This window comes from Haliotis rufescens, unplaced genomic scaffold (genome assembly GCF_023055435.1).
Source record: "Haliotis rufescens isolate VD_foot unplaced genomic scaffold, xgHalRufe1.0.p SCAF_7, whole genome shotgun sequence".
Taxonomy (NCBI): Eukaryota; Metazoa; Mollusca; class Gastropoda; order Lepetellida; family Haliotidae; genus Haliotis; species Haliotis rufescens.
The window spans coordinates 17651467-17669577 of NW_025964361.1; the positions used below are offsets into that span (position 1 = coordinate 17651467).

The 18111-nt window shown below is 37.1% G+C and overlaps 2 protein-coding genes across 2 annotated transcripts in view; both read left to right on the forward strand.

Annotated features, from left to right (window-relative positions):
- LOC124151849 (A-kinase anchor protein 17A-like) overlaps nt 1–12481 on the forward strand; it is a 50744-nt gene extending 38263 nt beyond the window's left edge. The window contains exons 3-4 of the mRNA XM_046524513.2: nt 9330–9570; nt 10969–12481. Of these exons, the coding sequence (XP_046380469.1) occupies nt 9330–9570; nt 10969–11259 (532 nt within the window). The 3' untranslated portion in view covers nt 11260–12481. The remainder of the gene's footprint in view (nt 1–9329; nt 9571–10968) is intronic.
- A 4660-nt stretch (nt 12482–17141) lies between these two features.
- LOC125376114 lies at nt 17142–17735 on the forward strand. The gene has a single exon (XM_048387748.1). The coding sequence runs from the start codon at nt 17142–17144 to the stop codon at nt 17733–17735; it is 594 nt and encodes a 197-aa protein (XP_048243705.1).
- Nucleotides 17736–18111: the final 376 nt, after the last annotated feature.

The window sequence follows — 18111 nt, forward strand, 5'->3', positions numbered from 1 at the left end:
CCAGTGGTGCTAAGCACATGCAGGCCTTTTTTATAACTCGCCGTGACAGCAACAACGATGTTGTGATAAAAATAGGTTTGCAGAGTTTTTGCTCAGTTTAGTTACTACATAAAACATTGGGATATCGAGTAAGTCGAAGTGAAACAAGAACGGCGATTACCATGATTACTACATGTACCGATCCAGGAAATTCCTCCGCTTCACCTTTATGGGAGCCCACTATTAATGCGCAGAGCTCACATTTGAAATTTCCTCGGCCCCATGGCAATTAACATGCATCACCAAGCCATTAGCCTCCTTCCTCCTCATGAGGAGTGTCCAATTCGAGGTGTACATAGACGACTGCCTCCTGAACCGCCAGAACTATCAGGACTAAAAGTGTAAGCTTTTCTGCCTCCAGTACTCCTTCACAGGGTCATTCAGAAGATCAAGCCGACGCAGAGCCTCGATCTGACTTTGGTCGTGTGCTGGTGGCCAGCGATGGGTTGGTTCTCAGAAAGATAGCTGAATCTACTGATTCACCCATACAGCAAACGACCAGACATGGCACCAGACATGCAGGTTACATATGTGAGTCTTGTCCATCTACAAAGAGCCTTAAGGGCCAAGGGCCACTCGGCTAGGGCAAGTGAGAGCTATTACACTGGCACATCGAAAGTTTTTTCAAGGAAAAACACCAGTGTTCCACCTCTGTGTCTCCTCAATTTCTGGCGGAGTTCCTACTCTTCCTGCGTCACAAGTGTTGTCTGAAGGGAAGCACTATCACGATGACCTTGTGGCCCTCAATTCAGTTTTGGCAGTTTCAGAAGATCGGAAAATGAACTCCAAGCCTTACTTCACTCCTTCCTACTGGAAAACCAGGGCCTAGATTTTCGTGAGGAAATCGTAGCCTATTTTGGAAACTATCGAGCCCGAAGATAACCTAAGATTGTCGTAAATATAAGATAGCCCCATACCTGTCATTAGTTTTATCCAAGATAGTGGCATACTTTGCCATAGATATTTTTCAAACAAATAAAACATTCAATCATTGACATTTCATTTTGTTAAACTGTGTGATTTAAATTGACACATCGAAAACAAGAAGAATGCATCAAAGATTTCACGTCATTGATGTTCTTAATCGCTACAGCGATCCACATAACTATGGAGTGGATAACTTACAATATATTTCTATCCGAGTCCATGCTGAAGAAGTGTGAAACATACCTTTTCCATAATTTGGGAAGGATAAAAACGGAAGGTTTCGGCAGGCTATTGTAATGATCGTGACCTTATTGATAACAGGGGCAGCTAATCTCAGTTCATACTCTAGTTGAGAGTGGATCTCCCTTTGTATTCCTGGCGAGACCTTGCTCAATGTTACAGTTTTTATAAAGCTCAGAGTTCCGCTGTTATATTTTCTGGATTGCTTTTGCGTCAATGCTGTAATTTTGCAATTTAGAAAATTATATTAATTTACATATGTAACGAAATGTAAAACCATGAGCGTTTCAGTTTTTACATCTAAATTGGTGTGGGACGAGCGGTGTTAACAATTGAATTTTAACTATGCAATGAAATACATGTGATCAAATATTTGTATAGTACATGTATATTCATATTCGAGTATATTTAAGATTTTTCGGGCAAAAGTAATTGTATTTTGTTTCTGTTTTAAAAACAACAGGTAGACTATATATTATTGAAAGACAAATATTGGATAACATGTGATTAACTTTTGTCCATTGAACAATTGCATTCTTTAAAAACGGGTGATTAATGGCATTGATGTATTCCATTACATAAAGCAATTTATTGAAATTTTGACAGCAAAAGTTAAGCACAGATTTTTGTATTATATTTTTGAGAATGGAAAAATCAAATAAAACATGTGTTCCCATGCTTGTTTAGGTTTAAAATGTTGTCAAAAAGTAGCATATTTTGTCCAAAATTCACTCTCCCATATATTTTCTCAGAAAACGTTTATTGAATGAAATTTACTGATGAATATGAAATAGACATTTTCACCACAATAATCTTTGAATTTTGCATTCAGTGGACCGATTTTAAAATAATAATTGATGTTGGTCTTTATAATATTTAAGTATACATTTACCCATTTTAAATTTAAAAAATATAGATGCTTGAGAGCGTTATTTTGCTCCTCAGACGGATTTTAATCAAATCAGACAAATCAGTTTATTAGCTCTTCTTAATTTAAAAGGATAGACTAAATTTTATTATGTTCACGTTAACTTGTGGCGTGTTCCATGAGACAAAATAACTTGACAATTCCTAAATTATCTCCCTTTGTGAACGAAACTTGGTGTCACTTTAAAATTTTGAAAAGAATTATGGATCTAGACAGATACAAAAATAATTACATAATCTAAATACAAATAAGTTGATATTGTATTTAAGTCCTTTGTTTATTTGTGAAATATATTGGATATATGAATAACAAAACAAACTTAACAAGCTTAGATTGTCATTATAACTCACTGGTGGGTGCCCTGCTTCCTGAACAACTTTTGTTTTGAGTGTTTCCATGTATAATGTTGGTGTTTACTCTTTAAACTTGACTTTTGGCATAAACACAAAAAAACATGCAGTATTGTCAAACTGACCCAGTATACATCACTTAACATCTACATGTAGGACATATGTAGGTTTGTCTGCGACAGGTTGATGACAGTTTCGGAAATCTATCTTATCGAAACCTTAAGATATCTTATCTTTGAACGTAAGTAGTTAAGATTTATCTTATGCCCCCCCTTTCACTATGACCATGAATATACCGAATCACCCCAAATCAGACTTTCGAAATTTATTATGATTCGGCCAATAATGCAAACTTTTGTGGCTAGTCGGGTTGAAAAATATGAATAATGCCAGGAATGGGTTGTGAAACATGTACAAATTACAAGATTCATTCACAGATCAGGAACAAATTGTAAGAATCACCTACGACTAAGTTACGAATATGCCGAATGTTGTTCTTACTTAATTCTTACATGTTTTGTAGTTGACTCGGGACATTCGGCTGTTTCGGGATGTTTTTGGGTTGAGGACAAGAAATTTTGGGAGCCACAAATCGCTAGGAATAGCCAAGAAGGCAAAAGAATCGATTACGAAGCTGTTACGGGACATAAGTATTAATCACGAATGGATTACGATACAGCCACGAAATTGCAATTCGGGGACCCTTCCACGAAAGTTTTTGACAAACAAAAACTTTCTCGCTGATTCAACGAATTCCCAAGAACTGTACAAATGTTTGGGAATCAAATAAGATTCATTTAAGAACTTCAAGAAATGATTGAGATTTATCTACGAAAATGAAAAGTTTCCTATTCAAGGTGATTCAGGTTATTCATGGTCGTAGTGAAATGGGGGCATTAGCTAAGATGGTTTCAAAATTCTGGACCCAGATGCCTGAGTAAAGACCCCCAGCTTGAGTCCTGAACATAGTCCTCTTCCTACTGAGAGGTGCGCCGTTTGAACCACTTCATTCAGCGTTGTTCTACAACCTGACTAAGAAGACAATCTTCCTCCTGGTTCTCGCTACGGCAGCACGTGTAAACGAGATACACGCGATAGATGTTACGTGTGTCAGGTTCACTGTGCTGGGACTTTATAGCCAAGAACCAGCTCCAAGGACAGCCCGACAGATCCTTCCCCATCCCACCGACAGTGGGAGCTGAGGACGAGCAGGAGCTTCTACTGTGGCCGGTGAGGGTGCTGCAGTGTTTCATTCCCTGCTTTAAAGATCGTCGTAGACAATGCCGCCGCTTCTTTATACCAGTATCGAAGACATCACAGGCGGAAGTCAGCCACAACACCATCACCCTCTAGCTTTGAGCCATCATCCTCCAGGCATTCAAGGCTGCGGGCCTGGATCCTCCGAGAGACACATTCAAACACCATCTTCGCCAGCCACTTTCTGCGAGATGTTGGTACTAAGTGCCATTGACACCTTCTTGCGACCTCTCCAGTGCGTGTCACCTCTGACAAGAAGGCTACATGCTACACGCATTAGGCTCGGTACTATGTCTGCATCGATACCTGGATTTCACACATACCTAACTCCCTCCCCCCCCTGCCTGTCAACAGGAGTGGTCACTTGATGCCGGACAGCTCTTTCTCTCTGTCAAGAACAAGCAGTAGATGCATTGAGGTAGTTTGTCTTTATTCTCATGTTCCAAATGAGTTCAATTCCAGAGACATTCCAGTCTTAAATTTATAGAAAATATAACAATATTTTCAATTTAATGAAGGAAAGTTTTCAGACCAGGCATAACACGGTATCAATGGTCATGTGGCAACTTTTATTTTGAAGGAAATTAAGATGTGACCTTTGGACATGACAATGCATAATGTTACTTACTGCTGATTGTCTGGTTCATTGGAATCGGATTCAAGATGGTCTATGCATGGATATATGTCTGACACTCGAATCATAATCATTGCCGAGTTCACCGACATCATGCATGCATCCTGTCAAAGAAGCTTGGATGTTGTTGTTTCACCAAGGGCCGATTATATAAGGGCCTGTTTATAAAAACAATAAGTCAACATTTAAAGAATGAATTGCATATTTCATGATGTATTAATTTGCTATAATTATGTTGGTGATTACATCGTCCAGCTATGTGTTTTACGATGACTACATGACTAGCATATAATGTCATTTTTGTTTCAAACAATGCATTCTGCTTTTCTCTCTCTTGAAAAGTACCGCAAAGCGACCTTTTACTTAGGTCACCATTTAGTGTAAAGTTTTGTCCAAGAATTTGCGATACCTTGTCTGTGGTTTTGCAGAATTTGAAGTTTAAGAAGCATTAATGGAACATCCAAGTTTTATTTTCAATATGACAAGTGGCAATGTTTCACACAGACTGTTTTTAACAGATGTCAGTAGGTGTGTATAACTGTTTGAATGTCTTTTAATATGCTTTTGGACTCAATGTGAAAAAACAATGCCTTGGACATGTACACCAAAATACACTCCATTCATCATCAATAAACTTGGGTTTTATTTGGTTTCATAAGCTTAATAATACATAGATCAGTAGATTTTTTGTCCTTTTTAAAATTTTAACCAATATTTTTTAAGGTTTCAAACATTCCTTTACATGTGTAATCAGTTGGTGCAATTTGTTCAAACTGAAAAAATTTCAATGGTGGCACATTTGGGTGAAAGTGTAAAGAAGGGGAATTTGACTAACTCCATATGCATTATTTACTGACAGTAGAATTGTAGAAATGACACAAATGTGTTGGAAATTTACTATTTTTTGCAATTTATTGCAATGTTTGGGGTAATCCCCCCCCGAATTAGTTTCAATTCTTTTAACATGTTTTAGAAGGACACATGTCCCCCTGGCACAGCAACTGCATTTTGTGTATATATGTCCAAATGGCATCCAGAGGGTTAAATCCTCAATGCTTATGCTTAGCTGTTATTGCTTAGTGAATAATAAATCTTTGAACTAGTTGGTTTATCTTTGTCAATGAGCCTTACTGCAATCAGTCTGTCTGTTCATTTATTTTTGAATTCACATGTGTGTACTCACGCCTGCTCTTAATCACTCTTTTGACAATGAATCTGCTTATTTTTAAATTTCGATAATGACAAGATATATCATATCTACTGAGTCTGTAGTACGAATCCAACTATATAATTCAATGTATCACTATTAGTTGCGATGATACCATATGTTTGCAAAAAGGTGAGCTTAACCTGCCTTTCTGTTGGCACCCATCACAAACAAATGCAAAGGCCAGTCCTGAAAAAACACGGGAACGCTCGCTTGCTTGACATACATCAAACTGTTAGTGCTCGAATCACCTCAGGTGCTGCTATTCCACAATGAAATGCCTGGATGAGAAGACAGGAAAGCGGGAAATCGCAATTAAAAATTCTGAGGCGAGGCTGGCAGGCTGGGCCCAGGCCTGATTGTAGAAATTGTGCAGCATGAAACACATTTTCTATGCTTTAACCACAGTGGTGAATTGTTTTGTTTGGCTGACGATTTAGCCTAGTTTTTAAAAGCCTGCCCTAAAATATTAAAATTTGCAAAGTTGCTATGCTCAGTGTACTTGCTCTATAATTTTTACACCTATGAATACAGCTGAGCTTCTGTACTGTGCGGTACTCTGGATTATGATGTAAATGTTCTGTAATATAGTGTTTTTTAAGATTCAAACATTATTCATTTCTGGAATTTATGGATATGGGATACATTATCCATGACTATTATAATTATTATTCAGCTGTTATTATGATACTGGGATATGGTTACATCCAAATTCTTTTGAGAGCTAACAGACACATTGGATACCTGTAATGAGAATAATGATGAAGACAACTACAAGAAGGAAACAGTGTTATCATTATCCCCTGCCATGGGGCACACTAGAATTTGATTTGCTCATGTAGTATTTAATATGCATGGAGAGGGAGGGTAACTCCTGAACAAAAACATTAAGGCATCAATCTTGACAAGTTCACTGGAATCTTTTGTGAATGGCCTGATTGCGAGCTCTAAATAATTTGTTAAACCCACTGAGAGAAAGTAGTCTGGTTTGTGTATTTATTTACCATTCACATTATACCTTGTGCATCTCATCTTTAGGTAATGATGATAATGGTTCTCAGACAACCCTGCTTAGATCTTTTTGTAAAAAATCCAAAATAGGATGACAATTTCAGTTAATATGGTTACAGTGATCCATCGCTACAACGCTACCTTCGGGGTCCAAATGATTGATGAGTCATGGGTGGTAGATGACCAACAAAATAGTATACATGCTCTGCCTACCTAACACGATCTACGTTGCACGTTTCAGAGTTTGAAAAAAGATTAGAATAGAAGTTGTTTATGATTCATAGTGTAAAAAAAAAGATTTATTGAGCATTAATATGCGCTTTCAAAAAAACACATTGTATCCCTTCAGCGAATTCAGGTGAATAAACAGGTATAACAAACTTGGTCAATAAAGTATTAAATTTGACATAGAACATTACAAGACATGATGATGTACCATTCAAATTGTATTTCCTGCTCTCCAAGGCATTGTTTTATATGCTGAGATTAGGATTTCTGTGCGTATATTCTCGTAAACTAAGCAGGAAATAGCAATCAGCTGTGCACATGTTTCCTCCCAATCTACCGGTGATTCAGTTAAAAAACATCCAATGAAACTTCAAAGAATTTTGATGCAATTTATTTGTCGTAAGTTTTTGTATCTGAAATTATTATTTTATCAGGAATAATATATTCCAATATAGTGTTATTTTAGTTGCAGCTTCCAGGATATATATATTTATAATAATAAGAATCATGAGCATAGCACTTTGGTACAGATGGTATGCAGGATATCTTTTTCTGTATGGAACAGTTTGACCTGTCAACGTTGGGACTTCCCGTGCTACATGTATTTCGCTTGCGAAAACGTTATGTTGACATTAAACAGTCAAATTGCCTCAAATATGACTTTTAGCGAGTCATGGTAGGTATTTATGATATGTGTATCCATTCTCTTGCAACTTAAGTCTGTTTCAAGGCATCAATAGCGGTAATCTGACCGTGGTTGCTGTAAATAACGGTGAATTGTGTGATCTACTGATCACTTCGCATATGATTTCGCAGAAATTATTGTAAACATTATTATAATTATTGAATGAAATCATGAATATAATTAATAAAATATATTGCAAACATTAGTCCAGATAAACAATGAACAATTTGTTTACAACCAGATATTATAATAATAGTATTAAATTGCGTACTTCTGTTCGGATTTGTTGACTGGTATTTCCGGTGATCAGCTGCTAATGTTTTCTGAGATGTGGGGAAAACTTCGTGTCATTCGAAAACTTGAGTTTATGTTAGTAAATTTTGGGAGCCATGCTATAACTGAGTTAGCGCTATATTGAAGAGCGCAATAGCAAGGGAACACTGTATGTGGATGCAAGACGACAAAACTAACACTCGCATCAACAGGGTTTATTTCGTGACGTTTAACGTAGTACAGTTTATAGTCAGAGCCATGGCTTTAGGAACAATTGGTGACAGTTGATGACGAGTTGGTGACAAGTTGAAGCGTCGACAAGTTGATGAGGTTCAGAAAACTACAATAAACAATAGCTTTCTGTAAATTCAGAAACATTTACCAATTTTCCTAGTATTTAACACATTCGAAATTACATCCAAATGAAGCAATAAATACATTGACTACATTGAAATTATGAAAAATTACCAAGCACACATTTGCAAATATAATGTAACAGTTGTGTGAAATATCTAAACAATTTTGCACTAAATTAATATTTTGGCATATATACAATTTCAGGGTGTTCAGAAATAAACATAAAACCTAACAATGAAAGGGAAAGGTACTCACATGTGTCTTTACATAGTTCAAATATAGCTGGCAGCATGGAGGTCCAATACACACTGGTGATCATGTGCTTCGAAATGCATGAGCTTTGAAGAGGTCGCGACATGACCTGTGAGCTTTGACATTGTACATGAAGGTTAAGGTCACGAGGTATTGGAAAGTTACTGAGAACATGTAAACATTGTATACACGTATCTTAGAATTGATAAATATTACGTGGAAATTGAACTTTAGAACATTAGTGTAATAATAAAGTGTCTTAATCATTGGACCACCATGGATAATAATAAGTTAAATCAATTGTAACAATTTTAACTTGATTTCATGTCATTTCACTAACAGTTCATACTTTGAAACATTAGGAAATCTTGCATCTACACTGTATAAAGGTTGATTCAGAAAAGAACACTACACTACACCTGTATTTGGGTTAAGGCTAACTTGTTGCCAAGGAAACAGCGAAAGGTACCAGTTCAGCATGTGTTTGTTACATATGCACAGTTCCATAATAAAATATTAAACAGTTTTCGACTTATGCTCCAGAAACGATATTAAGCACATGTTTGAGTCTACGTCTGGTTTCTTGCCAAGGAAACAGAAAAAAATGTTTGTTTTTGAAATACCAGACATTCAGAAGTCACCATTTCAGCAAGTGTTTGATACATATGCAAAGTTTCATAATAAAATATTTACCGGTAACCGTTTCTGAGTTATGCTTCGGATATGAAACGTGGTGGATGGATGCAGATACGGAAGGGGCGGACAGACAGCACCCATTCCTATGTGCTTCTACCACTTAGTGGTGGGAGATAGTTAGCATTATCTGCTACATACCTTTGCTGACTTTTAATGCTGTCATTATACCATGAGAGCTAGTTCTGGACACAAAACAAATGCTTCATCATAAATATATACTTTCTGTTCTTGTTTTGCTCATTTAGACAAAAGAAAATCCATGATGAACGAGAAAGAGAAAGGAGAAAGCAGGAGAAGTTGGAGATAAGAGAGGAAAGGAGAAAGGAAAGAGAAGAACAAAGACGAGACAGACACTTGAAAAGAAGACGTTGTGAGGAAGAGGAGCGCATGAAGCTAAAGATTGCCATGGAGGAACGCAAATTGCTGCTGGCCAAGAGGAAACTAGAGTCGCTGCATTTGTTGACTGAGCTTTTCAACAGGATTAAGGTATGATTTGTTTCTAGCTCACCTCACTGAAAGTCATATGAGCTTTTTTGTTGGCCTGCTTGTCTTGATAAGAAAAAGAAAGGATTAGGTGTAACATGACAATCACCAGAACATGATGGTGGTGTATTATAAGGGTGCAAACAACCAATGAAGAAGACAGGTGTGTGTCGTAAAAAAATGAATGAGTTTAGATGACTTGTTAAAAATGGGTTTTGCAATAGCATTATGGCAGTGTCAGTGATCCTGCCTTATATCATTACAGACCCACCCCAAAATCTGTCATGATACCTCTGGACACATCTGAAGACATTCAACAGAACACCAGCGATTCTCCCAGTTCCTACACTCTAAATACCATTGGCAAGAATGTGTCCCTGTTTCCCTACTTTTTTTGGAGAGTATATATATGGCCATTCATCAGCCAGTTTTGGCTCTCCTGACCTAAAGTAAAGTATGCTAAAAACATGGCTAAAAAGGATCTCATCCTCGAATGCTACTTGCCTTCAGGTGTAACCTTCCCCTGGCCAGTTCTACCCCTGGGAAGGTTTGGCCTATGTCACTTCTTTTGTGGGGAAGGAGTCACCTTAGCCAGTTCATCCTCACCCATGAAACAGTTCACTAGTCTGCATCATTTTCCCCATCAGTTTGATTTTGACTTTCTGAAACTACATTCAGTTTAATTTCCTAGAGTTCGTAAACATATTACAGTAATTGAATAAAAATAACCTGGAAAACCTCCACTCCTTGATATACACAAGGGTTAAGAAGGATTGGGCGATATAGAAGGACTTGTCTTCTTGTTATTGTTTGATATGACTCCAAAAGTTCAGTCAGTGCGAGCCTGTCAAGGCTGTGCTATACACTGGACACTTCACATGAGGATAAGCACATTGAATCATAAGCCATCAATCAATTCCCTTCAGGTCCACAGGACTAAGTACAGTAGATGAGGAAAGTGTAAACAATGCCAATTTAAATAAATTACAAAGAAGAACAATTTATGAAGAATGAAGTATGAAGTGTCAAAGGTAAAGGGATATAATATTGTTTGGGTTTTTGCCAGAGGAAACATTGACAAGGTTCTTTAGAGAAAGGAGAAGTAACAAGAATGTTAGTATGGGAAAATACATTTTTGTTGCATTGGTTTCATTATGTTTATTTGTTTTATTCAGTATTGTTGCTATTCATCAGTTTCTTGTTTGAAATAGACTGAAGTGATCATTATCAGTAAAGGCACCATAGCATGATGCTATGCAATGAAAGGTATCACAAAATGTTCAGAAAAGTATGCTTTTTTTATGTAATCTACAAGATGTGAGCTGAAGCCCTGAACTCTGGTTAAAGAGCTTTTAAGGTATTTGTCAGAGGTAAATGAATATAATGTTTTCTTTTCTACAGGAGGATAAATTTAAGGAGGATCTGGAGAGGAAGGAAAAAGAACTAGAATGTGAGAGAGTGAAGCAGGTGGAAATGGAGCGGAAAAGGAAACTAGAGGAAGAAATGAGGAAAGCTGAAGTTAAGAAAAGAAAGCAGGAAGAACTGATGTGTCAAGAAAAGGAATTAAGGGAAAAAATACTGAGAAATATTAAAGCCAAAGAAGAAAAGAAACTAGAGCTAGAAAGAGAACTTTTAAGAAAGAAACTGTCAGGAAAGCACAAACTGAAGAGCGCTGTTGTCTTGAAGAAGTGACCTATACTGACTATGGAGCAATTGTAATGAGTGCATAACGTTCTGCCATGTTTGTTCAAGATATTGCTAAAGTAAAGCCATTTCACAAAAAATAGTATCTTCTTTCTCTGCATTGTAATAAAACCAAATTGGATAGGTTGGAAAACTAGTTTACTTTTTTGGTCACCATATACTGTATTTAATCTTAGATAAGCTGGACCTTTGATTACCAGAATTTAAATTTGTTTGTAGATTGGGGTCGGCCTTTGTAAATGTTACACTTTCATCAAACTATTTTCTAATTTGGTAAAAAAACCTACATCATATCGCTTGTTATTGTAGCAGTTGTTCAGATGAACGACCAACGCTGTAAAAAGAAATTGTCAATGAAAATGTTAAACATCTCAAGACATAATGAGAAACCATTTCAATCGTATTTCTTGTTATGCAATTCCCTATTTATACTTGTAGTTGTACAAAATGTTCTAAATGTTTTTTCAGGTGAACAACTGACTTGACTTTGCATGTGAGGACAGGATACGCTCACTTTTTTGTGATCACTTGGTATCATCACTATTTGATAGTGATTCATAATACTTGCTCATGATATACATGTAGTCAGAATCATACCGTGGACTCTGATTTTGGCACAAGATTACCGATTGTATTTGTCTCATAAATTAAGCCGGAAATAGCTATAAGCTGTACACAGATTTTCTCCCAATCTACCGGTGATTAAGTTAAAAAATACCCCAAAATATTACTGAATAGAATTTTTGATGCAATGATAAGAAAAAAAAAGTATCTGAAGATATTATTTCACCAGGAATAATATTTTAAACTATTGTGTTATTTAATTGCAGGTTTTATTATAGTCATTTAAAATAATAATCATAACCAGGGTTATGTGGTAGCACTTTGGTGTATTGTGGGATACTTTTCACGTATGGAACAATATGTTAACATATATATATATATTGTCAAACTACACTACACTAACTACACATTTTAATGAGTCAAAGTTTGGCAGTTATGATATATGTATCCATTATCTGACAACTAAAGTTGTGGTTGCTGAGATTAATGTGAGTTTCTGCTGCTGCAGTATATGGTAAAGTGGATCCTATGGAATGGGGTAAATGGAAGATGTAAGTATCGGAGGGATGCATGATTTTGCTGTTATTAATGTAAACATTATTGAGTGAAATGTTGAATAAAATTAATTAAAAAAATATCAACATAAGTCCAGATGTACAATGAACACTTTTTGTTACCAGATAGAGTAGTATAGATGATGGGAGTTCTGGACCACTACCACCTGGACCAGATCCAGACACCCACAAAGCTTCTATAGTGGTCTTTTTTTCTGCAAATTATGTGATGCGATCCCATGATCTTCATGGATCAAGATGATTATCAAGGAAACAATACTTAATCTCCAACCAGTTCTTTGGTTTTGGCACGGAATACTTGGTGCGCTTGTTGTCTACCCTGTTCTAGGAACTTTTTTTCTCGTCTTCACTGATGCCACTGGTCTTACAAGAATTTGATCGAATCTCCTGCTTCATTGCGTTGTATTTGGTGAGTTCTGACAACGCTAAACGAAACGAAACAGAAATATGATCCTCAATGCCAGTTAACTTTGCTTCAGCCAATGCACAAATACAGTCATCTTTTAATGCTTTCTTTTGAAACTTACGAGAAATAAATTTAAGAGATATTTCTTCCAGTCCAGAGACTCCGGCTGCTACTTCCATGCCAAGTATGATAGGTGTGGCAATTATAGTTGATAATAAACCAACACCGGCTGCACCATGCTAGCTGCTACAAGTGCAATGTCAACTCTGTCAAGAGCATTCACAGCTCTGCGATACTTTTTATATAATCTAATTCTAGTATCACCCTCCTTCTCTATTTGATGTTATATTTCACTCACTATTTGATGTGGGGCGGTTGGATAGCCTAGGGGTTAAAGCGTTCGCTCGTCACGCCGAAGACCTGGGGTTGATTCCCGACATGGGTACATTGTGTGAAGCCCATTTCTGGTGTCCCCCACCGTGATATTGCTGGAATATTGCTAAAAAGCGGCGTAAAACCAATACTCACTCACTATTTGATGTAATTGAAATCCATAAACAGTATCCATCTTTTCAGATGCTTCATTGAGCACTGGATATAAACCCATAATATATGTTATTGTATTATATTGGAGTGTTTAATTGATCTTCTGACAATGCCTTGAGAGTATGCATCAGCCTTGTTAGGTGTATATTATAGGGCATGAATATCTTAGTAAGCGAAATGCGCGTCCTACTAACTTGGATCTCCTCAAGAGTTGTAATGAGACCTGTTCCTTCCTGTATAATAATACTACAACATTGGTGTTCATGTCTTTTAAACCATTTAATTCTTAGACCCGGTAATATCTCAAAGCCATCTTCTGGCGCATCCCCAAAACAAGAATTCAATAATAAGTGTAGTGTGTAGTGTATTCAATACATCATTGAATTCAGTAACCAAATTTAAGCTGAGATCTTTTAATGCTGGGCAACTCAATAACATATGACCTGGTTCATCTGGCAGGAGAGCGACACACCCTCTTTCATTTTGAGGGGATATAAGCCCCAAGTATGACCCCACTATTCGTCGTCTTAGTGTGACTTACCCGTCGTTATCTTTGGTGGGCAATGACTATATTCAGTCGCCACTCAATTTTTATTTCGAGCATAGCCCATTTATTTTTATCGATGTGAACAAGATTGTTTAAAGTGTTTTTATGGAGTCCACTAACGTCAAATCTGCTAGTTTAGGTGCTGGGACAATAGGTGCTGTGAATACAACTTCTTTCCGCTTGTACACACTATCTTGCAAGTGTAAAGCATATAACTTGCCCTCAATACCGCGTTTATCAAATCCTTCTGGGTCTCCAAGATCGGAAAGTGCAAATGTATTGAAATGTATTAGGACCTGAAGAATCAACCATTATTTATGATACCGTATATAATATCCTATTTGTACATCTAATACAGAAATTTTGAGCTCAGTAATAATACCCTGCTTTAACTTCTTATACTGCAATGATGCGAAAGATTCTGTTCATCTTTGACTAGAACAGTTCTTAGCAGAGTTGAAGGACTTTTGCATTGAATATTATTCGTTGTACTAATCTGATGGATGCACAACTCTTGATAGGGAACTATATCGGGTAATTTAAGTCCAAGCACTGTTGTGTTGGGTGCCACTTCTCTTCTTATAAATCCAAGTGTATTTGCTAAGTTCCTGTCAAGTTTTATAGAATGTGTTCCACTGCTTAAAATCAGCACCCCATTCGACTCATTTAGTGTGAGACTAGCTTAAAAATTTCATCATTAAGCGAGCATACGCTGTAATACCCATCAGATATAGTACAACGTTCTTCATCTAGTTATAACTTATTCTTACCCCTCTCAGTAATTATATTGGTCCACCGTGGGTAATATGTTATATCGCAGAGAGCAACTTCAAGTTGCCCCGCCGAGTTATCCATAGCATGAAGCAGTTGAACAGACTGACCATTTGTTATTTCCAGGAGTGTAACATACATATTAAATATACAAAGAAACTATGTTATAACTTAAATATGCAACCATCCTACATTACAAACCAGTCGATTTTAGTAAAATTTTTGTTAGTTTCCTTGATATCTTTGAAAAATACAGGGTCACAGCAACTAGCGATAAAACAGTGATGATTGGTTCCACAATCCAAAACAATTTCAGCAAAACCAGTTAAACTTTGCCATATGGTGTGCCACAACAGGATGTGGTGTATCTCTTTATCCCCAGGATTTGAACTAAATAAGTCTGTTATATCATTTCATGTCTACTACCAGATTAGACGCATACTTAAAGAAATTAGTGCCTCATTACCAGAAGATCAAGCATGGAATGCATCAAATAATCCATACAATAGGTGGGCATATGAACATATCTGCCAGGAATTTTATGTTTCTACTTCTTAAGGCTGGCGTATTAAAAGACTTGACCATGGTCTTGGTACCCTGTACACTGGCAGAAAAACTTTTAAAGAAGAAAGTGATGATTTAGTTACAGAAACTCATCCACAATTCAATCAATTTAAGTTGTTACAGAAAAACAATCTTTTTGTAAGAATGCATATGCTTAATCATGGCTGGGAACTTTCAAGTAACCATTGGAGAGGAGATCTTATGAGCTTTTAGAGTGGTTTAGCTTATGTTGTTACAAAGTTTGGGCAACAAAATGCTGCTGCAAATGCTTGGAATGAATTTCTTAATGATAAAACAGATAAAATTTTTACTTACCCAGGAGTTGTATGAGTTAATGAATCAATAAGAACTTATGTATGGGCAATCTTTGGCGCACAGTCGCAAACATGAACAGGAATAATTGGTTCTAGGACAGCGCTTGATGCGCAAAATCAGTTTGTTGCAAATGTAGAGGATTCTGTTTCTTCACCAGTTGACATACCATCTTCTATAAAGCGTTATCGAGATGTATTACAGAATGCTGCATCTAAATACATGTCTCCAAGTAATATGAAACTCATCAACAACATAATGATGAAAAAACAGCGCTAATAGTAGGTGGAGTAACAGTGGGTTTATTCATGATTTGGATAAATAGTCTTTAGCAGCTACAAACAACAAGTTTTGACTAAGCCAAGTGGGGGTCTTGGCTTATAAATTCAAGAGTCCCTATTATACCAGGAAGTGCAGAAGCGGCTTTCCCAGCGAGCTCTGCTAGTGCTTCTCCTAATGCTTTTAAATACTTTTTTATCCACTCTTTTACACCATCCTTATCACTAGGTTGTGTGCCGCCGCCTGTACCATCACATTCAGTTAACGCGAGAGCCAAAGTTGATATGATAAATCCAATTGGGGTTAAAATACTGCTAATGGTTATCCCCTGTTCTCTGAACAATGTTTTAATTTTTTCGGCCAGTGTAGTATCATCATTGAGGACTTGATCATTAGTTTCTTTATTTCGACTGATTTGTGAACTAAGTGCTTCTCTATTATAGTCTGGAAGTTAATTTAAGGTACCAACGTTTACTACAATATCTGAAAAACTATTGGACCTACTCCAGTCAAAGTTGGTATGAGATTATTAAACAGTCATACATAACTGGATATTACATTTAAAGACAATCGGTGCATGAATAAAAAATCTGTCTATTTAGCTATCACTATATTTCATCAACAACCAGACCTGTTCGTCACGGTTGGAATGAGCATTCATTGTAACAGCCATCTGCATAATGCTACCCCTGCGTCACAGGGCCATATGACACAGTTGAACCAATCAATTCAACTCGAAAGGTTGCACGGGAATCATGCACGCACGAATACGGTGTTAGCATTAGATTTCATGATGTCTCAGCGCAAGCATCTTTCCTCTGATGCGAAAGGTTTCGTTGTTAAAATATTTGAATACTTTAAGGCTGAAAGTTAAAGACGTTCGCCCTTCTTTGACATTTCAAAGTACATGAAAAGAACAATTCATGCGTTACAGCTTCCCAAACAAACCGTAGTAAAGATTTTGAACTCTCATAAAAACACATGCTTCCCTGCACATCCCTTAGGGGGCATCTCAAAACAGGATAGGTAATTAAAGTTAGATTCCTTTGATAAGAAAGTTGTCAGGGACGTGATTCGGCGGTTAACACGAGAAAATGAATTTATTTCAACACTAAAACTAAAACAAATTCTCCTTACAGAGCATGACTTAGATATTTCCAAATGGACCATTTGTAAACTCCTTTCCAAATTTGGATATCAGTACAAAAAGACGAAAGGGTCGAAACTAGCAATGTGTGAACGACCAGATATCATTCATTGCGTATCAATTATTTGCACACAATTAAAAAGAAAAGAGAAGAAGGCTATGAGCCTGTCTATTTGGACACCTGCCACACAGCGGCTTACGGTCTCACGCAGATACCAGAGCGCCACAGCGCAAGATCCCCCTGGTAAAGGGGAGCACCTGATTGTCCTCCATGCATCCTCCCACAGAGGTTTCCTCCCTGGGTGTGATCTAGTGTTCAGATCCAGATCTACAGATGGCAGAGACTACCATACCGAGATGAATAGTCAGGTTTTCACTGCGTATGTTGAGGAGCAGCTCCTCTTAGCACTGCCTGATAAATTCTTGGCGGTTATGGACAATGCTCCCTATCACAGTTGTCGAGATCCTATTAACTGTTGTCCAACCTCAAATTCCACCAAAGGTGAGATATGTCAGTGGTTGGACAACAACCGTATTGCTCGGCCCACGAAAACCAAAAAGACTGACTACTGCCAACTTCAGAACAAACCCCCGCCCTCTTATTTGATTGACAACATGTTGAGAGAACATGGTCACGAAGTGCTTAGACTTCCTCCTTACCATTATGACTTGAATCCCATCGAACTAATCTGGGGTGATTTGAAAAATATGGTCGCACGGCAAAATAAGACCTTCAAGCTTGCCAACGCTTGAAAGGGATGGGAGAAATTACAGATGTACGTTGGGCAAACTGTGTCCAACATGTTATCAAAGTTGAGAAAGAGTATTGGAAACAAGACTTTTTCCGACCAGATACTGTCCAGCCTGTTGTTGTTCATTTAGGTGACAGCACAGACTCCGACGACGAGGGCATTTCGTGGGACCAAGAATAGTGCAATACATATACCTGTTTCACTACGACATGTGATAGCCCGAATTACCAAAGATATGAATTCTTACATATTCGTACATATTCTGAATCATTTCTTTAGAATCTTAAATATATCTTATTTGATTCCCAAACATTCTTGTAGTTCGTGGGATTTGTTAGAAAAAATTTCTTTATCAAAGAATTTCTAGGAATCGTCTA